Raw genomic sequence first — 22,265 nt, 5'->3', positions numbered from 1 at the left:
CCAGTCCTAATATTTGGATATGCACTTGAAGTGCCGTAACCTTTAAACCTATGGATGAAGAGCTGGAAAGTGGGATTAGGCTGGATAGCATTTTTTCAGCTGGCACAGACATGATGGGCCAAAAAGCTTCCTTCTGTGCTGTAAACGTTGATGATTCTCCTATGACTCTATGTGGCTCAGTGTCAAATCCTGTTTGACAACGCTGCTATGAAGCGCCTTGGGACATTGTTGTTGTTGTCATGACTGGTAGCAGCCACTTCCTGTAGTGGTCACTTCCTGTAGCAGTCACTTCCTGTAAATCTCACAGCCTGTAGCATTCACTTCCTGTAGTGGTCACTTCCTGTAGCAGTCACTTCCTCTAGCGGTCACATCCTGTAGCAGTCACTTCCTGTAGCAGTCACTTCCTATAAATCTCACGGCCTGTAGCATTCACTTCCTGTAGCGGTCACTTCCTGTAGCAGTCACTTCCTGTAGCATTCACTTCCTGTAGCAGACACTTCCTGTAGCAGTCACTTCCTGTATCAGTCACAGCCTGTACTAGTCACCTCCTGTAGTGGACACAGCCTGTAGCGGTCACTTCCTGTAGTGGTCACTTTCTGTAGTGGTCACTTCCTGTAGTGGTCACGGCCTGTAGCGGTCACTTCCTGTAGCAGTCACTTCCTGTAGCAGTCACTTCCTATAAATCTCACGGCCTGTAGCATTCACTTCCTGTAGCGGTCACTTCCTGTAGCAGTCACTTCCTGTAGCATTCACTTCCTGTAGCAGACACTTCCTGTAGCAGTCACTTCCTGTATCAGTCACAGCCTGTACTAGTCACCTCCTGTAGTGGACACAGCCTGTAGCGGTCACTTCCTGTAGTGGTCACTTTCTGTAGTGGTCACTTCCTGTAGTGGTCACGGCCTGTAGCGGTCACTTCCTGTACCAGTCACGGCCTGTATCGGTCACTTCCTGTAGCGGTCACGGACTGCAGCGGTCACGGCCTGTGATGGTCACTTCCTCTACTGGTTACTTCCTGTAGCAGTCAATTCAATTCAATTCAATTCAAATCGCTTTATTGGCATGACAAGTTACATCTTATGTTGCCAAAGCATCAGAAAACGTTCATGTTTGTTCACAAAAATACAGATCTATCCATACAGTGTATAAACAGATATATCCCTGAGTGTATAAATATATACTTTCATATAATTTATATATACTCTTTTCTTATATTTACTGGTTGTCCCTATGTTTATGGCAAGCTGTAACATAGTGTGCCGCTAGTGTTATGCAATTTCTCTCTTCCCTTAGTAGGTATGGGAATTTTTGTTCGTCATTCAAATTTCTGAATTCCGGGCATATTTTTGTGAATTTTGGGTAGAAATTCTCCCTTATGCCCTGATATTTTCTACAAGCTGTGAGGAAGTGCATCTCTGTCTCCACCACTCCCTGACTGCAGTGAGAACATATCCTGTCCTCTCTTGGTAGCCGGGTCTGCCTGTGTCTACCTTTTTCGATCGCCAGGTTATGTTCACTAAGTCTGTACATTGTCAAAGTTTTTCTCAGTTTGCTATCTTTTACCATGGTCAGGTAATCAGCCATGTTGTATTGCCTGTTTAGGGCCAACTAGCAATTGAGTTTGCTTTGGGTTTTTGTTGTTTCTGCCCAATATGACAGATATTTTTCCTTTTGCTTAGCGACGATTGTGTGGTCACGGCCTGTAGCAGTCACTTCCTGTAGCGGTCACTTTCTGTAGTGGTCACTTCCTGTAGCGGTCACCTCCTGTACTGCTCATGGCCTGTTGCGGTCACTTCCTGTACCAGTCACAGCCTGTATCGGTCACTTCCTGCAGCGGTCACTCCCTGTAGTGGTCACGTCCTACAGCAGTTACTTCCTGTACCAGTCACTTCCTGTAGCCGACATGGATGTAGTGGTCACAGATGTAGCGGTCACTGCCTGTAGCTGTCACAGATGTAGCTTTCATGTTTTTGTGAGAAATGTTTAGGACAGTCACTGCCTGTGATAATACACGCAGACAGTCGGAGCATTTTTATTGTGTGACATATTTCTTTATTTCATTGTACAATGTGTTATTTAATCTTTAAGCTAAAGTTTTCCTGTAACATATAGAACTGGTGTATTACAGAATGTGATTGTGAGAGTTTGGCATGAGCTATGTCACCGTGCCCTTTGTTTGGTTCCTTTGCCAGGATTTCCCACAGGATACAAAGCTGGCTCAGGGCTTGGGTGTACCCACAGTTTAGTAATGACGATCTATGTTGTCTTCCTTTTCCTGCAACAGCAAACTGAGCAGTCTCCGTCATTCTTGTACAATAACTGTAAGTTCAAAGAGTAATATTTTTGGCTGGGGTTATGTATCTGTCCTCTCCTTCTGCCCAGCTGGAAAGTGCCTTCCAGTCAGCCCCATTCCCACTGAATGAGCAGCTCTGTCAGCCTCTGAAAGAGAAAGGCCGGCAAAGGTTTCTGCGGAGACCCTGCTTCAAAGTGCCACCTATCCCCAGCTGCATCTGTCTTCAAGCAGTTTGTGGTTTTTATTTCATTTTAATAAATTCCATAGAATATACAGCACAGAAACAGACCATTCGGCCCAACTGGCCTGTGCCGTTGTTTATGCTCCACACGAGTCTCCTCCCACCTTATATCATCTAACTCTTGTCATGAATCTTACCGTTCATGTAGAAATGACACATGAAATAACACTGGGCGGCCAGCTGGTGGCACCGTCCAAGGAAAGTATAAATACTCGGGCGTGGGCCCAGCTTGCTCAGGACGTTTCTGTAACCAGGAACTAGTGATGTAACTAGAATTCATGGTTGTGAAACAGTTAATTAAAGCCTTGTTTTATACGTAAACCAAGTGCTTAGTAGTTTTCTTACGTCAACCCTATCAGCATAAACTACTCCTTGCTTCTTCACGTGTTTATCCAGCTTCCCCTTAAATAAATCTATACTATTCGCCTCAACTACTCCAGGTGGTAGCGGGTTCCACATTCTCACTGCTCTCTGGGTAAAGAAATTTCTCGTGAATTACCTGCTAGATTTATTAGTGACTATCTTATATTTATGACCCCTAGTTTTGGACTCCCCACAAGTGGAAACGTCTTCTTTATGTCTACCAACAACAACAACCCTATCAAACTACTTCATAATCTTAAAGACCTCTAGCAGGTCACCCTGCAGCCTTCTCTGTTTTAGAGAAAAGAGCCCCAGCCTGTTCAATCTTTCCTGATAGCTATAACCTCTCCGTTCTGGTATCATTCTTGTAAATCATTTTTGCGCCTTCTCCAGTTTCTCTAAATATTTTTTGTAATAGCTGTGCACAGTACTCCAGGTGTGGTCCAACCAAGTTTCTATACAAGTTTAACATAACTTATCTGCTTTTTAATTCTATTGAGTTTAGAAGAGTGAGAGGTGATCTCATTGAAATGTATAAAATTCTTAAGGGGCTAGATTCCTAACTAAAGGACTGAGATCAAGTCAGTCTATTAAACAAATGATGTTTAATACTAATAAACAGAGTTTAACACTAAAACATAGGAAAGCTGGATAACAGGTCTGTTCTGGTTGCTAGCTCCACGAGGACTGACCAGGGCTCCTCCCTGGTTGGACGTCATGATGTCATCACGTTTTCCCGCCACTGGAGGATCACGTGATGAACATGATGACGTCATCGCGTTGGGTCTCAATCTTAAAGGGACCGCGCTATGTACATGCGATAATATGAACAGAGATACAGATTCATTCTGTAGCTAACAACTAGTTAAAGATAATTATGTACATAAGATCAGAGTCCCCTTGGTGGCTCTGCCACATGCGCCCCAGCAGAATTGTCTTTAACAGTAAAAGTCAATCGACTAGGAGGTCTGACAAGCCTGTCAGAGCGACTCCTATATTCTTGGAGTGAACGTTGTTGAACAGCGGGCAGGCTGGCGGATGGGAGTCTTCGGTCTGGTGTGGATGCAGCTGGAGGGCGGCCATGGCGTGGCGGCTGTGCAGTCTCTACTGGCCGGTCGATGTCCAGATGCGCCGGTTTGAGATGATCAATGGATATGTGGTCTGGTTTACCACTGATGTCTACCGAGAAACTCTTGTCGCCGGGCTCCAGTACGTGGAAAGGTCCTGTGTAAGGAGCCTTGAGCGGATCCTTATGGGCATCATGACGAATGAACACAAATTCAGCATTTTTTAGCTCCGCTGGAACGTGCGAAGATGGCAAGACGTGATGCAAAGTCGGAATAGGCGCAAAAGCCTTGGCCATTTCCTGGTGGTTGCTGAGTTGGTTTGGCCGCAGACCATGGCGCGGTGAGAAGCGGCAGGAAATCTCCTGGTACGCGGAGCGGCTGGCCGTACATGAGCTCTGCGGTGGATGATTGCAGGTCCTCTTTGGGTGCCGTGCGCAGCCCCAACATGACCCATGGAAGCTTATCCACCCATCCGGCGCCTTGAAGGCTGGCTCTCAGCGATGCCTTTAATGATCTGTGGAAACGTTCACACAAACCATTTGCCTGTGGGTGATAGGCCATGGTGCGGTGGAGCTTGGTGCCAAGACCCTGGGCCACAGCGTTCCAGAGCTCGGATGAGAATTGTGGACCGCGGTCTGAAGAAATATCCGCCGGAACGTTGAAACGTGCGACCCACGAGGAGAGGAACGCTCTGGCTACATCAGCAGATGTAGTAGACACCAAAGGTACTGCCTCGGGCCATCTGGTAGTACGCTCGACCATGGTTAGAATGTGTGTGAAACTCTGGGACGGTGGCAGCGGTCCGACGAGGTCCATGTTGACGTGGTCGAATCGCCATTCCGGTACAGCGAACGTGGCCAATGGGGCACTGACGTGGCACGGCACCTTAGGCTTTTGACAGACGACGCAGCTGTTACCCCAATCGCGGATATCCTTACGCATTCCTCTCCAGACGAACTTAACCGACAGTAATTTTTGGGATGCTTTCACACCCAGGTGCGAAAGCCCATGGATGGCATCGAAGATTGGCGGCACCAGGCAGCTGGAACGATCGGGCGAGGATCCCCCATGGAGACATCACAGAGCAACGCGGTGCCTGCTGCGTGGAATTGCACATCGGCCAGTTGGAGGCTAAAGGTGTCGGCGCGATACGACTGCATTTCAGGGTCGGATGCTTGATCGGTGGCCATGAGGGCATAATCGATGCCCAACTGGACTGCCCGTACGGGCATGCGAGAAAGGCAATCGGCTACCAAATTGTCCTTGCCAGCTACGTGCTGGATGTCTGTCATGAATTCCGAAATGTAAGTTAGCTGTCGCTGCTGTCGAGCCGACCACGGTTCGGTGCTCTTGGCCATTGCAAAAGTCAGTGATTTGTGATCTAAAAACCCAGTGAAGGGACGTCCCTCCAACAGGAAATGAAAATGATGAATGGCCAGGAACAGTGCCAGCAACTCATGGTCGAAAGTACTGTATTTGCGTTCGTTGCGCCGGAGTTGGCGGCTGAAGAACGCCAGTGGCTGCCACGACCCATTGACCCACTGTGCTTGTACGGCACCTATTGCATAGTTGGAAGCGTCCGTGGTGAGGGCGATGGTGGCTCCTAGCAGAGGGTGCGCCAACATGGTTGCATTGGCTAGACCAGTTTTTGTGTTGTCGAAAGCATCGTCCATTGCCGCCGTCCAGGTTATTGCATCCTTTCCCATTTTGCCTTTGAGGGCCTCGTAGAGGGGCTGCATAAGTTGTGCTGCCTTCGGCACAAAGCAGTGATAGAAGTTCACCATGCCCAGGAATTCTTGGAGGGCTTTGGTGGACTGTGGCTTCTGGAATGCCGAAATTGCTTCGACCTTTGACTGCAGCGGGATTGCGCCCTCCTGGGTAATGCGGTGGCCCAAGAAGTCGATCTGATGTAGGCCGAACTGGCATTTGGCCGGGTTGATTATGAGGCCATGCTGGCTGAGGCGCCGAAAAAGGGTGCGGAGATGGTCGACGTGCTCCGCTTTGGTGGAGCTGGCTATCAGGATATCGTCCAGATAGACAAATAAAAACTGAAGATCCCGCAGGACCGAGTCCATGAGTCGTTGAAAGGCCTGCACGGCATTCTTGAGCCCAAAAGGCATTCGGAGAACCTGGAACAGTCCAAAGGGAGTAATAACCGCAGTTTGTTGGATGTCCTGCTGGTGTACAGGGACCTGATGGTAGCCCCGGACGAGGTCGACCTTGGAGAAGATTGAGTTTCCCGCCAAATGGGCGGAAAAGTCTTGAATGTGCGGGATCAGGTACCGATCGGGCGTCGTTGCGTCATTCAGTCGATGGTAGTCCCCACATGGCCGCCATCCGCCGCCGGGCTTTGGTACGATATGTAGGGGTGAGGACCAGGGACTATTCGACCGGCGAATAATCCCCAGCCGCTCCATCGTGGCAAACTCGGCCTTCGCTGCCGCGAGCTTACCGGGTTTCAGTTGCCGAGCTCGTGCGTACACTGTCGTAGTAATGTGATGTTGGACACCATGCTTAGCTGCCGAGGTGGAGAAAGTGGGCTTGGTCAGCTCCGGGAATTCACCTAATAGGCGGGTGAATTCATCCGGTGAGGGTAACGCGCAGGAGACAGTATGGGATGGTGTGGAACTACGGAAGCACGGAATGGAATGGAAAGTAGCCGCGTTGACCAGTCGACGATTTCGGACATCTACCAAGAGGCTGTTGGCGCATAAGAAATCCGCGCCGAGGATGGCTTGTGCCTCGTGGTGGTGCAGTGTTGCTGCGTAACTGCATAAACCATGTCTGCTTCTGCAGCCAGTGCTGCGCAATCCACGGCATCCGATCTAGCGAGAGCGGCTTGAACCTGTTCGGGGAGTTGACTCAGGAATAACTCCCGAAAAAGGAAACATTGGGGTTCGGAGCCCAGGAGCGTGAGCATCTGGCTCATTAACTCAGATGGCTTGGAATCGCCAAGGCCGGGCATAGCGAGCAGCTGGTGGGCCCGCTCTGCCTTCGTGAGTCCGAAGACCTGTATTAACTGCGCTTTAAGAGCATCATACTTGCTGGCCTCTGGGGGGTTTTCGAGCAGGCTGATGATCCGTGCGGCCGTGGATCTGTCGAATGCGGAGACCACGTGGGGGTAGCGGGTCTGATCTGTGACGATGTTATGGAGTTTGAATTGTGCTTCTGCTTGGATGAACCAGGAGGCAGCATGTTGTTCCCAAAACTGTGGGAGCTTCAAAGCCACGGCATGTGCTTCCATGTTTCGTGTTGCTTCTTTTGCAAAAATTGTCCATGAAAATTCGGGGTCACCACTGTAGGAATGGCTAGATTCCTAACTAAAGGACTGAGATCAAGTCAATCTATTAAACAAATGATGTTTAATGCTAGTAAACAGAGTTTAACACTAAAACATAGGAAAGCTGGATAACAGGTCTGTACTGGTTGCTAGCTCCACGAGGACTGACCAGGGCTCCTCCCTGGTCGGACGTCATGACGTCATCACGTTTTCCCGCCACTGGAGGATCACGTGATCCACGTGATGACGTCATCGCGTTGGGTCTCAATCTTAAAGGGACCGCGCTATGTACATGCGATAATATGAACAGAGATACAGATTCATTCTGTAGCTAACAATTAGTTAAAGATAATTATGTACATAAGATCAGAGTCCTCTTGGTGGCTCTGCCACACCATTATCTTTCCTACCACCAACATTAAACTAACTGGTCTATAGTTCCCTGAACTTACCCTATTTCTCTTTTTAAATATAAGAATAATATTAGCTGTCCACCAGTCCTCTGCCACTATTCCCTGTATTATTGAATTTTTATATAAATATTGTTGTGTTAATTGTGGCTCAGTTGGTAGAACTGTCATCCCTGAGTGTGTTCAAGTCCCACTCCAGTGACTTGAACACAAATATCTAGGCTGACACTCCAGTGCAGCACTGAGGCAGTGCTGCACTGTCGGAGGTGCTGTCTTTCAGATGAGATGTTAAACTAAGGTCCCGTCTGCTCTTTCAGGTGGATGTAAAAGATCCCATGGCACTATTTTGAAGAAGAGCAGGGGGGTTATCCCCGGTGTCCTGGCCAATATTTATCCCTCGAGCAACATTACCAAAAAACAGATTATCTGGTCATTATCACATTGCTGTTTGTGGCAGCTTGCTGTGCACAAACTGGCTGCCGCATTTCCTACATTACAACAGTGATTACGCTTCAAAAGTACTTAATTGGCTGTAAAGCACTCTGGCATGTTCGGAGGTTGTGAAAGGTGCTATATAAATGTAAGTCTTTGGCCTAGAAATTCAGTTGGTTGTGCCAGCCGGTAATGCCATAAGAGGGGTATATTTCCAGCGCTAGGCACTTAGCGCCCGGGCACAGACCGATCTGCGCCAACGCCCAAATTCAGTTGACATTTAGCGCCGGCGCAAAGTGTTTGCGCCCGCTCAGCTGCGCGCGCAGCTTATGACGTCATTTCGTCGTACAACGCTGTTTGTGCGCCCCAAACCGGAAAATCAGTGGCTCCCGCCCAATGTGGGCGTGGCGCTGCTAAGAACTGTGAAGTGGAACGCAACAGAGGCCCTGCGGGCCTCGGGGAGTGCTAATTAAAGGGCACTTACACTGACCTATAAAGCCCAGCCATTTTGCTGCAATGACTTTACTGCTTTGGATTTCTGGACAGAGACCAAGGGACAGAGCTTACTGATTTGGGACAACATAGGAGAGGTATTTTTGGCTTCTGGCCAGTGCTTTGACATTTGATTCATTTGATTTCACTGTTTTCAACTTTATTATGGGGGCTGTATGGGGGTCCAACCCTCAGTTGCAGCATTATGTGTGAAGGGCTCGCAAACGCTGTGAGAAAGGGCCAGCCATGCCTAGACGCAGAGGGGCCATCAGGCGTCGGCAACGTAGGCCTTACCCACTCAGGCAATACCGGCAGCAGGTGTCCTATCTCACCATGACTGCGGCGCATTGTGTTAAGAGGCTGCGCTTCAGAAGGGAGGTGGTTGCAGAGATCTGCCAGCTGCTTCACAGAGATCTGCGTCCACAGCTGATGTGCAGGACGTCTCTCTCGGTGGAAGTGAAGGTCACGGTGGCTCTGAACTTTTATGCAAGCGGCTCCTTCCAAGCCGCTGCTGGGGACATAGCGAACATCTCCCAGTTCGCCGCGCATCGCTGCATCCGGCAGGTCACCGATGCACTTTTCGCGAGGAGACACCAATTCATCTCCTTCCCCATGACCCGACAGAGGAAGGAGCAGCGTGCAGTCGGATTTGCCAGGATCGCGCGCTTCCCCATGGTGCAGGGCGCCATTGACTGCACGCATGTGGCTATGCGGGCACTTATCCACAATGCCGAGGATTACCACAACCGGAAGGGCTACCATTCCCTAAATGTACAGCTGGTGTGTGACCACAGGCAGCGCATCCTAGCTGTCAATGTCCGCTTCCCAGGAAGCAGCCACGATGCATTTATCCTGCGCCAGACTACTGTGGCTGACATGTTCGAGGCACAGCCTCCACCAAGGGGATGGCTTATCGGGGACAAGGGCTACCCTTTGTGTACATGGCTCATGACCCCGCTCCGCGCGCCCAGGACCCCAGCGGAGGAGGCATACAACGAAAGCCATCAAGCCACAAGGAATATCATAGAGCAAACGATAGGCGTCCTCAAGCAACGGTTCCACTGCCTGGATCGTTCCGGCGGATCTCTACAGTATTCGCCGGATAGAGTCTCCCAGTTCATCGTCGTGTGCTGCATGCTGCACAACCTGGCTATCCGCAGGACTCAGGCACTGCCACCTGACATTGCACCACCACCTCAGGAGGACGAGCAGGAGGACCATGAGGAGGAGGAGGAGGGGGAGGAGTACCAGCCCAGGAGGGAGCCACAAGGTCCAAGGGCCGTCCGCCGGGGGCTTATTGATCGACACTTCTAGGCCCCCTGTCAGGGAATGGGCTGTGGCAATGAACGCACCTGAAAGCAGCCGCACCGCAAGCCCTCAGCTGGTTAACGCAACAACCACTTGAAACCTGGGACGTGGACATGCTGAATAAATAAAAAGCTTTATTTCACAAACTCAGGGCCCTTCCCACATGAAACAGAAAAACAGACAAGACCCCCAAAAAACAGTCAAAAACATCTGTCACTCCCAAAACCTGGGGAGGACTAACAAAACTTGCCCATCCAAATGGCCTTCATCATCGGCCTTACAAAAATAAGCCCCCCCCTCCACAACACAAACACCCCCCTAAAAACAAAAAATGCCTTGATCCTCGGCCTTACCAAAATAATGCCCCCCCAGAACACAAGCCCCCCAATATAAAAAAAACCGCTATCACCACACTCTAATGGGTGTGCCGAGAGGGCAAGTCCTTAGACAGGCTTCTCTGGCCCCTGCCCGACCTGCTGCTCCGCCTCAACCTGGGCCCTGCGCGTGTGGCAAGGCTGGGGGAAGGCTCATGAGGGCCACAATGCGTGTCGGCAGATGCTCTTGGGGGTCTGCCTAGACGAGGCCCGGCCCGGGAGGGGCCGGCTGCTGACTGCTGCAGCTGTGGCTGGCCAGCATCAGTCTCAGCAGCAGCTCATCGCACCTTGGCTGGGGGAGTGGCAGTGTCGGCTGCACCAATGGGGGCAAGCTGGCTGATGGCAGGCGCGCGCTGCTCGCCAGAGACACTGGCACTCGGCCGGGCTGGCAGTGCAGCAAGCGCAGCAATCTGGTGGAGGCCAGACCGCTGTGCTGCAGCAGGGCGGCGGGTGCCCTGGCGATACTTCCGCGCCACAGCGAGTGTGGCAGAAGTGAGTGCCCGAACTGCCCTGGTATGTGCCCGCATCAGCTCTGCCAGTGTCTGGACGGCACCACTCATCTCGCGAGTCGCGTCCTGGGCTGCCGCGAGTTGCTGGACACCCCTGTCGTGCGCTGCCGCGAGTTGTTCGACCCCCCTGGCCTGTGATTCCCCGAAAGCGACCACACTATGAGCCAGGGACTCAATGGCCTGAGGCATCTGTTGCACAACCCCCATGAACTCCTGGTGGCGCCGCTCAGACGCCGCCGACATCTCATCGAGGAGGCGCACCTCCTGGGCGAGGACCGTCTCCGGACTGGAGGGCGGACTCTCCCTCTGGGGAGAAGGCCGCCGAGCTGGCCGACCCTTCCCGCATGCCTCGAGCCCACTGGACCCAGGATCTGCCCTCCCCTGCAACACCTCCCCCCTCTGGGGAGAAGGCCGGCGTGCTGCCGGACCCTTCCCGCGTGCCTCGAGCCCACTGGGCCCAGGATCTGCCCTCCCCTGCAACACTTCCCCCTGGCTCTCCTGCAGGCCAGACGTCTCCCCTCCATTGCCATCCCCTGGCGCGGATGAGGGTTCCCCCGATGTGCCGCCTTCCTCCTGGTCCTCGTCGTCCTCCTCCTCCAAGGGCCTGGCACTCTGAGCTTCAGGGACCACCTCCTCCTCACCAGCTGAAAGCAGGAATGCACAAGAGTAGCTTTAGAGTGAGGACAGGGCGTCAGCGAGGGAGGCCTGAGTGGTGGCATTATGCGCATTTGTCGGTCAGTGCGAAAGGATGTAGATCTGAAGCGCAAGGGCAACGACAGAGGTCCAACCGGTCATGTCCTTACCAGTGGGTCCCAGTACAGGGTCCGCATCTCTGATCGCAACAGGGCCAGTCACCCGGGCACGCATGAGTCGAGCCACGCTCTCCTCCAGCTCACTGAGCGGCTGGTACTGGGGACGGCCTCCCCCGGTGGCAGAATGGCTCCTCAAATTCCGTGCCAGCTTGACCTGCAAGAGAAAGGACGGCCTCTAAGTACAGTGTGGTGCCCTGTTGCTGTGTGCACTGCCTCCCATGGTCGAATAGCTTGGCCAGTGTGGTGCCCTGTTGCTGTGTGCACTGCCTCCCATGGTCGAATAGCTTGTCCAATGTGGTGCCCTGTTGCTGTGTGCACTGCCTCCCATGGTCGAATAGCTTGGCCAGTGTGGTGCCCTGTTGCTGTGTGCACTGCCTCCCATGGTCGAATAGCTTGGCCAGTGTGGCAAGTGCAGAAAGTGCTATTGATGATCATGCCAGTACCATTGCTGCGGGAGGAGGGCTGCCCATTAGTCCCTTGAGGTCCCTTTGCCCATAATGTGAGGTGCACATGCAAGGATGAGGAGGACACTGGAAAGGGTACTCACCTTCACCATCCGAGTGAGGTCGTCGTACTTCTTGCGGCATTGGTCCGCACTCCTGGGGACATCGCAGGTGGATGACACCCTGCGGGCGATTTTCCTCCAGGCTTTCCTGTACTGGCTCCTGGGAGCCTTCTTGCCACTGTCCGGGCACAAGATCTCTCTTTTGTTTTCGACACCATTAATCAGCACCCTCAGAGCATGCTCTGAGAAGCGCTGCGCTCGTTCACGGGCCCTCTCCATGGCTCCAGGCGCTATTTTGGCCCACCAGCAGTGTTGAGGCCTAGCTGCAGGGCTCCAGTATGCAGGGCGTGGCAGCAGTCAAAGTCGACCCTTCCCCCTTTAAGAGCTGGCCGGCGTCAGGGTGTCTGCTGTCAATCAAAACATGACCGCACCTGCGCTGCGCCCGGCCTCGGCGTTATCAGGCCGCATCGCCGGCTTAGCGCCTGAAGAGAGCATTGCAACGCCAGTTTCAGCGCTCGGCCAAACTCTTGGCCAACTCTACTGAATTTCGGCGATGTGGCCTACACTTTCCGGCGGGCGCTAACTTTAGCGAATGCCCGACTTTAGCGCCCCAAAAGTGTCCAGACTGAATTTCTAGGCCTTTCTATCTTATAGTGACTTTGCTATCCCTTCCCTAGCTTATTTTAATATGAGCGGATGCAATCCATCCTCTCTAAGTTTGATTAGTTTATCAATTATATCTGCCTTTTCTATCTCTCATTTCTTCCTCTTTTCATTGGAGTGCAATGCCAGTAGGTGACCCAAGGCCATTCTGTTTTCTCCCTCTCCCAGTTCTGTTGAGGGTGTTACTGTTTTTGCTGGAGCACGAGTTTCCCTCCAGTCCCTCGGTCAGGTGAGCCTATGCAGTGAGTCCTCCACACAGAATTTTACAGGCAAATCCCACATTGTCCTCACCCAACATGCACATGAGCTTGTTGAGTAGGGAGCATGAGATGGAATTCTGGCTCAATTCAACAGCGCAAAGGCCATTTGTAGCACTTCTACCTCTGCCCCCAGCTAGAGGTCAGATACCTCAGCAAGGACAATGGGTGGCCCTCCTGCTCTGAATGGCTGGGTAAATTTCCCAAATGATTGGAAAAGCTCCACTGAAGAGCTCTGTAGTGAAATGGTTTGAACTCCATACTGCAGGACTGCCATTAACCCAGGGATAAAAAGGAAAGCTCACTCATAAATTCTCTGCATTTCCTCACTGCTCAGAATCTCTGTCACCAGAAGGTAATGGAGCTGAAACAGGCATTTCCTCTTCTTCAGCTCCCACAGAGAATTGAGTAACATGCCATCCCCAAAGGTCCCGACTAGGTCTTCATCCCCTCACCCACCTGGAAGTGACTGATCCACCTCAGAAACATAGAAACATAGAAGATAGTAGGCCATTCAGCCCCTCAAGCCTGCTCCACCATTCAATGCGATCATTCAAATTCAGTACCCTGTCCCTGCCTTCTCCCCATATCCCTTGATCCCTTTTGTAATGATCAATAACATGTCATTCTATAGTGGACACTAGGTGGAGCCATAGAGCTGTATGTAGCTGTATGTATAAGACTACACTACCCAGCTGTATATATATTAAGACTACATTACCCATGAGGCACTAGGCTACCCACAAGGCAGCAGTCAAGATGGAAGCCTCCACAGATACAGTACCTAGTCCACATGTGCTCAATAAAGTAACTAGCAAAAGCTAGCTGTGTTCATAATAAGAATGTCTATTTATTAATGAACATAAGATGGTACCAGGGTGGTGAAGATCTGCTGAAAATTGTGAAAAGTGAAATGGAGAATTTGAAGCCACCAGAGCGTTTGAAACTCACAGGAAAAATCGACTACAATTGGCAGACTTTTAAACAACAATTCGAACTCTACATTGCAGCCATCGGATTCGGTACGAAGCCAGACGCAAGGAAGATAGCGTTGCTGCTTACAGTTGCAGGCCCACAGGCGATAGAGGTATTTAATACATTTGTATTTAATCCAGAGGAGAACAGAGGAAAATTAGAAGATGTGCTAAAAAATGTTGATACACATTGCTCTCCCACAAAGAATGAGACCTATGAAAGATACATCTTCTGTTCTCGGACACAGCAACAAAATGAGACTTTTGATAGCTTTATAACTGATCTGAAACTGAAAGCACAGACATGTAATTTCTCTCAGCTCAAAGCATCCATGATTCGTGACCAGATTGTGTTTGGTATTCATGATAAAAAAGTCAGGGAACGTCTGTTGAGAGAAACCGAACTAAATTTGGAAAATGCGGTGAAAATATGCCAAGCCAGTGAGTTAGCTCGAAAGCACGCGAAGACTTTCAGTGAAATCAATAATGATGCGATTGTAATGAGTGATAATGCTGCTGTCGGTGCTGTGTCCTACAAGGGGAAGAAACATGGGCAGAACAGAAATGAAAAGCAATCGGAGGATGAAATTTTTAATTGTAAACACTGTGGTTACAAACACCAGTTAAGACAATGCCCAGCGTTTGGAAAAATGTGCACAAAGTGTAATGGAAAGAATCACTTTGCCAAACAATGCTTTTCAAAATTAAAAACTAAGAAAGGGCAACGAGTTAATGTAATTGAGGGCACTGATTTAAGTGAGACAATTTTTGTACGAATGGTGTCATGTGACGATATCAAAAAGGATACAGAAAATGTGCAGCCCTCAGAAATGGACAATGCTGAACATAAAGTTAATGCAGTAAAAGTGGACAAATGGATGATCCCACTGCAGGTAAATGGAGCATTAGTTACCTTGAAACTAGACACTGGGGCAAAAGCAAACTTAATCAGTATGAGTGACATTAACAATATGAAAGAAAAGCCCAAAATACAGAAAAAGTCAGTACTACTGAAGGACTATAATGGACAGAAAATAGATAGCTTAGGTGTATGCAGACTCAAAGTGACAGTCAAAGACAAAGTGCATCATCTCATGATTTCTGTTGTGGCTGAAAGACTTGATTCACTACTGGGTGACAAAGCTTGTGAGGAATTAGAACTGGTCAAGAGAGTCTACCGTATAAACTGTGCCATAAGCAGACCAGATGACTCGATGGATTCTGTAGTGAATGATTTCCAGGATGTGTTCAAAGGATTTGGAGTTCTACCATTCACTTACAAGATCCAGCTAAAGGAGGATGCTCAGCCAGTGGTACATGCTCCATGAAGAGTTCCAGCACCTCTGCGTGACCGGCTCAAGAATGAACTGGACAGAATGACCACACTAGGAGTCATCAGGAAAGTCGAAGAGCCAACAGACTGGGTTAACTCCATGGTATGAGTAAAGAAAAAGAACAATGATCTAAGAATATGCATGGATCCAAAGGACTTAAATGCAAACATAAAACGTGAACACTACCAGATTCCCAAGCGAGAAGAAATCACCAGTGAAATGTCAGGTGCCAGATACTTTACAAAGCTCGATGCCTCACAAGGATTTTGGCAACTAAAACTGGATGAAGAGAGCACCAAATACTGTACCTTCAACACACCATTTGGCAGGTATTGTTTCCTCAGAATGCCTTTCGGGATAATATCTGCATTTGAAATCTTTCAAAGAGCGATGGAACACATAATTGAAGGTCTGGAAGGAGTTCGGGTCTATGTTGATGACATCATCATCTGGGGCTCCACACTGAAAGAACACAATGAGAGACTGACTAAAGTGCTACAGAGCATACGCCGGAATGGACTGAAGCTCAACAAAGCCAAGTGTCAGTTTGGCATCCAGGAAGTCACTTTCCTAGGAGATAATCTATCTGGTAAAGGAATAGAGCCAGATATGGAAAAAGTAAACGCCATACTCAAAATGCCCCGAACCACTGACAAAAAAGGAGTGCTACGCATTATGGGGATGATAAACTTCATTGGAAAGTTCATTCCTAACTTGTCAGCCAAGACAGCCTGTCTGCGAGACCTGCTACATAAAACAAATGAGTTCGCATGGACAGAAAGACATGAACAAGAGTGGATAAACCTCAAAACAGTGCTGACAACCACACCTGTACTCACCTTCTTTGACCCAACAAAAGAATCAAAGTGTCAACGGATGCATCAAAAGATGGCCTAGGTGCGGTCTTGCTACAAGCAGAGGGTGAAGATTGGAAGCCTGTTGCCTATGCCTCCTGGTCTATGACTGATACTGAGTGTCGATACACCCAGATTGAAAAGGAATGTCTAGGCTTGGTAGTTGGACTAGAAAAGTTTCATGGCTACATATATGGACTTCCCACCTTCACAGTTGAGACAGACCACAGCCCACTGGTTGCCATCGTAAAAAATAACCTGAATGAGATGTCTCCAAGGATTCAATGACTCATGATGAAGCTGCAAAGATATGACTTTGAACTGATCTACAAACCAGGCAAATACATAGTGTTAGCAGATGCACTATCCCGAGCACGCACAATGAGTCATGTGAGCTCTACTGAAGAAGACGTGGATGTTCATGTGAGTATGGTCACTGCTGCGCTGCCCGTGTCAGACACAAAATCAAAGCAAATAGCAGAAGAAACAGTAAAAGATACAGTATTGCAAACAGTAATAGAGAACATTCATCATGGTTGGCCAAAAGGTTCCTGTCCAAAATATTTTCACATAAGGTCAGAATTGAGTGTCGCAAGTGGGCTATTTCTAAAACAGAACAGAATAGTCATTCCACAGGCTCTACGTCAAGACATGCTCAAAAGGATTCATGAGGGACACCTCGGAATTGAAAAATGCAAAAGGAGGGCAAGAGACACTGTTTATTGGCCTGGCACAAATAAGGACATTGAGAACATGATAAGCAAATGTGAGACATGTCAGAAACACCAAAACAAACAAGCAAAGGAACCAATGATAGTAGCTGACGTACCAACAGCACCATGGCAAAAGGTTGGTATGGACCTTTTTCATTTAAATGGTAAAGACTATCTAATAGTGATTGACTACTATTCTAACTATCCTGAGATGGCGCTGCTCTCAAGCACCACAGCAAGCAGTGTCATAATGCATGTGAAATCCATCTTCGCCAGACATGGAATTCCCAGGATTGCCGTTAGCGACAATGGTCCGTGCTTCAACTGTAAGGAGTGGCAACAGTTTGCAGCATATTATGAATTTCCTCACATCACATCCAGTCCTTTGTATGCTCAGTCAAATGGTAAGGCAGAGAAAGGTGTTCAAGTTCTCAAGCAACTACTGAAGAAAGCGACAGAAAGCAAGTCTGATCCTTATCTCACCCTGCTGAGCTACCGAGCCTCACCTTTAGACTGTGGTTCTTCACCTGCTGAACTACTAATGGGTCGCAAGTTGCGCACCACGCTACCCTGCTGTACAAAAGAACAGCAAAGTGAGGAACTGAGACAGAGACATCAACTGTTAAAGCTGAAACAGAAATCATACTATGACAAGTCATCCAAAACTCTAAAGCCATTGACAAGGGATGATGTTGTCAGGATTGAGGATCCAGATGCATGGAACAGGAAAGCTACAGTTCTTGAGGAAGTAGGACCAAGGTCATACACTGTTAGAACTGAGGAAGGACAGATTCTCAGGAGGAACCGCCGTTCCCTCCTAAAAACACAAGAGACTATTCAAGAGCAGATTGATGACAATGCCGCAACTGCATCTTGTCATTCACCGCCAGAACAATCTCATGAAGACACATCAGACTTACCCGTGTTGAGAAGATCCACACGTGAAGTAAAAAAGCCTGATAGACTTAATCTTTGAGTACAATGTAAAGCTTTGAAAATGTGTTGACTGTTTTGAAAATGTTTATGTTTATAGAGCACTAACAAAAGTGTTACTGATATTATCTTTATTGCTTTCTTGAAAGTTGATTGATATTGATTTTGTTAAACCTCTAAGAAAGGGGGATGTAATGATCAATAACATGTCATTCTATAGTGGACACTAGGTGGAGCCGTAGAGCTGTATATAGCTGTATGTATAAGACTACACTGCCCAGCTGTATATATATTAAGACTACATTACCCATGAGGCACTAGGCTACCCACAAGGCAGCAGTCAAGATGGAAGCCTCCACAGATACAGTACCTAGTCCACATGTGTTCAATAAAGTAACTAGCAAAAGCTAGCTGTGTTCATAATAAGAATGTCTATTTATTAATGAACATAAGACCTTTAGCCTTAAGAAATATATCTAACTCCTTCTTCAATATATTTAATGAATTGGCCTCAACTGTCTTCTGTGATAGAGAATTCCACAGGTTCACCACTCTCTGGGTGAAGAAATTCCTCCTCATCTCAGTCCTAAATTGCTTTCCCCTTATCCTTAGACTGTGACCCCTGGTTCTGGACTCCCCGGCCATCGGGAACATCCTTCCTGCATCTAGTCTGTCCAAGCCTGACAGAATTTTATAAGTTTCAATGAGATCCCCTCTCATTCTTCTAAACTGTAGCGAATATAAGCCTAATCGATCCAATCCCTCTTCATACATCATTCCTGCCATTCCAGGTATCAGTCTGGTGAATCTTCACTGCACTTCCTCCATGACAAAAGCATCCTTCCTCAGATAAGGTGACCAGAACTGCACACAATACTCAAGGTGTGGTCTCACCAAGGCCCTGTATAACTGCAGCAAGACATCCTTGCTCCTGTACTCGAATCCTCTCGCTATGAAGGCCAACATACCATTTGCCTTCTAAACCGCCTGCTGCATCTGCATGCTTACCTTCAGCGACTGGTGCACAAGGACACCCAGGTCTCGTTGCACTTCACCTTTTCCCAATCTATTGCCGTTCAGATAATAATTTGCCTTACTATTTTTGCCACCAAAGTGGATAACCTCACATTTATCCACATTATACTGCATCTGCCATGCATCTGCCCAATCACCCAACCTGTCCAAATCATACTGGAGTTTCTCGGCTTCCTCCTCACTGCACACACGCCCACCCAGCTTTGTGTCATCTGCAAACTTGGAGATATTACATCTAGTTCCCTTGTCTAGATCATTAATATATATTGTGAATAACCGAGGTCCTAGCACTGATCCCTGCGGTACCCCACTAGTCACTGCCTGCCACTCGGAGAAAGACCCTTTTTTTCCAACTCTTTGCTTCCTGTCTGCCAACCAGTTCTCTATCCAAGTCAGTACCTTACCCCCAATCCCATGTGCTTTAACTTTGCACGCCAATCGCTTATGCTAGTCAGCTTTCCTTTACACCACTTTCCCTGTTTATTTATTATTAGGATAATAACTTGCTTTTTTATTGAATTTATTTTTAGTTTCATCAATGTTTTCCCTCTTGAGCAGTTGTTGCCTCTTTTTCTATGGCCTCTTCCTCGGTGGCGTCCCTGCAGATTTGGGCAATCTTGTTTCCACTTTGCTTTTACACAGGATCACATCGGATATACGGCACAGAAACAGGCCATTCGGCCCAGCCAGTCCATGCGGCATTTATGCTCCACTCAAGCCTCCTCCCATCTTTCCTCATCTAAGTCTATCAGCGTAACCCTCTATTCCCTTCTCCCTCATATGTTTGTCCAGCCTCCCCTTAAATGCATCTATACTATTCGCCTCAACCACTCCCTGTGGTAGCGAGTTCCACATTCTCACCACTCTCTGGGTAAAGAAGTTTCTTCTGAATTCCCTATTGGATTTCTTGGTGACTATCTTATATTGATGGCCTCCAGTTATGCTCCTCCCCACAAGTGGAAACATTCTCTCTGTATCCACTCGATCATAACCTTTCATAATTTTAATGACCTCTATTAGGTCACCCTTCGCCTTTTTTCAAGAGAAAAGAGACCCAGCCTGTTCATCCTTTCCTGATATGTATACCCTCGCATTTCTGGTATTATCCTTGTAAATCTTCTCTGCACCCTCTCCAGTGCCTCTATATCCTTTTTACAATATGGCGACCAGAACTGTATACAGCTCTCTAAGTGTGATCTAACCAAGATTTGATACAGGTTTAGCATAACTTCCCTACTTTTCAATTCTATCCCTTTAGAAATATACCCTAGTACTTGGTTTGCATTGTTTATGGCCTTGCAAACCTGTGGCACAAGATTTAGTGATTTGTGTATTTGTACTCTGAGATCCCTTTGTTCCTCTCCCCCACCTCATCTCACACCCTCCAAGTGATAAGTGACCTCCCTATTCTTCCTACATTTGTCTGTGTTGAACTTCATTTGCCAATTATTTGTCAGTTCTGCAAGTTTATTAATGTCCTCCTGTAATTTGTTGCAGTCCTCTTCAGTATTGACTATCCCCCCCAATTTGTTATCATCCGCAAATTTAGAAATTGTGTTTTTGATTCCAGTCATTAATGTAAATTGTGAACAGCAGTGGTCCCAGCACTGATCCTTGTGGAACACCATTACCCACCTTCTGCCACTGTGAATAGCTACCCTTTACTCCTACTCTCTGCTTTCTGTCTTAAAGCCAGCCAGCAATCCATTCTGCTAGTTGTCCCCTGACTCCACATTCTCTGACCTTGTTCATCAGTCTATTATGGGGTACCTTATCAAAGGCCTTTTGAAAATCCAGATAAATTACATCTACTGCATTACCATTGTCTACTCTCTCAGTTACCTCTTCAAAAAATTCAATAAGATTGGTCCAGCAAGATTTTCCCTTTTGAAATCATTGCTGTCTATTCATTATTATACTTTTTGGTTTCTAGATGTTCTTCTATTCTCTCCTTTAGTGGGGATTCCATTATTTTCCCTCCCACTGATGTTAAGCTGACTGATCTATAATTCCCTAGACATGTTCTATCCCCCTTCTTAAATATTGATATTACGTTTGCTATCCACCAGTCGTCTATATCTTTTTCTAATGAATTATTAAATATGTGTAGTAATGGCTCTGCTATCTCTTCCCTAGATTCTTTTAAAATGTGTGGATGCAATCCATCTGGACCAGGGGTTTAATCCTCTTTGATTTTGATTAGTTTATTTCATATAGCTCCTTTTTTATTTTAAATGCACTTACCTCATAACTCATCTCATCATCCGATGTTATGTCCACCTGTTCTATCTCCCTGGTAGATACCGAAGTGAAATAATGATTTAATATTTCTGCCATCTCTCTAGCGTTACCTGTGGTATCGTCCTGTCTATCCCTTAACGGCCATATTCCCATCCCAACCTTCCTTTTTTATTGATCTGCCTATAAAATAATTTACTATTTTGTTTTATGTTCCTTGATAATTTAATTTCATAGTTCCTCTTTGCCTTCCTAATTTTTTTTTGACTTCTCTCCTAATCCCTTCATATTCTATCTTATCATGCACTCCCCTGCTGTCTATGTACTTAATGTTTGCCTCTTTCCTTACCCTCAACTGTTCCCTTATGTCTTTATTCATCCATGGAGTCTCATTAGTGTTTAGTTTGTTCTTTCCTTTTATCAGAATATATTTTTCCTGCATTCTGTTGAACACCATTTTAAATGTTTCCCATTGTCATTCTACATCGTTGTTTGACAATATTGTTGCTCATTTTATCTTCCCAAGTTCTATTCTCAGACCCTCAAAATCAGCTTTTCTCCAATCTATTACCCTTTTTTTAAATCATACTTATGTCCTTCTCTATTATCATCTTAAAGCATATTATGGTCACTATTGCCTAGATGTTCCCCAACTTTTACTTCTCTTATCTGCTCTGGTTCATTCCCCATTACTAGATCCAATAGCCTTGTTGGGCTTTTTACATATTGGGTTAGAAAGGAGTCCTGTAGACATTGTAGGAACTCCATTCCCTTTGGAAGATGTGAGTGCCAAATTTCCTGGACAATGGAAGTGAACATTATCCATGGGCAGCTCACTAGGATATTGTGGTACCTCATACCCTTCCTCTGTACATTAGCATGTCCTGGTCATTATCTTCTTCTTAAGCAGTCCCTCGGAACCGAGGAAGACTTGCTTCCACATTAAAAATGAGTTTGCAGGTGACTAATGAGTTCAATGAGGGACCTACAGTCTCTGTCACAGGTGGGGCAGATGGTGGTTGAAGGGGCAGGTGGGTGGGGTACTTGGGTTGACGTGCGCTGCCTGCGCTTGGCTTCCGCTTGCTCCCGGCGAAGAGACTCAAAGTGTTCAGTGCCTTCCCGGATGCTTCTCCTCCATTTTGTGCGGTTTTGTGCCAGGGATTCCCAGGTGCTGGTGGGGA

At 47.7% G+C, this 22,265-nt stretch overlaps 1 protein-coding gene across 1 annotated transcript in view; it reads left to right on the top strand.

Annotated features, from left to right (window-relative positions):
• The window catches only part of LOC147105426 (immunoglobulin superfamily member 10-like), a 349,216-nt gene that overhangs the window by 152,403 nt on the left and 174,548 nt on the right, over positions 1-22,265 (top strand). Inside the window, exon 6 of the mRNA XM_086011724.1 lies at positions 2,190-2,318. Coding sequence (XP_085867850.1) covers positions 2,190-2,318 — 129 coding nt within the window. The remainder of the gene's footprint in view (positions 1-2,189; positions 2,319-22,265) is intronic.

This window comes from Somniosus microcephalus, chromosome 18, assembly GCF_052327205.1.
Source record: "Somniosus microcephalus isolate GS21.2 chromosome 18, FLI_Smic_1.0, whole genome shotgun sequence".
Lineage (NCBI taxonomy): Eukaryota > Metazoa > Chordata > Chondrichthyes > Squaliformes > Somniosidae > Somniosus > Somniosus microcephalus.
This window is presented reverse-complemented; position numbering and strand designations above follow the sequence as displayed.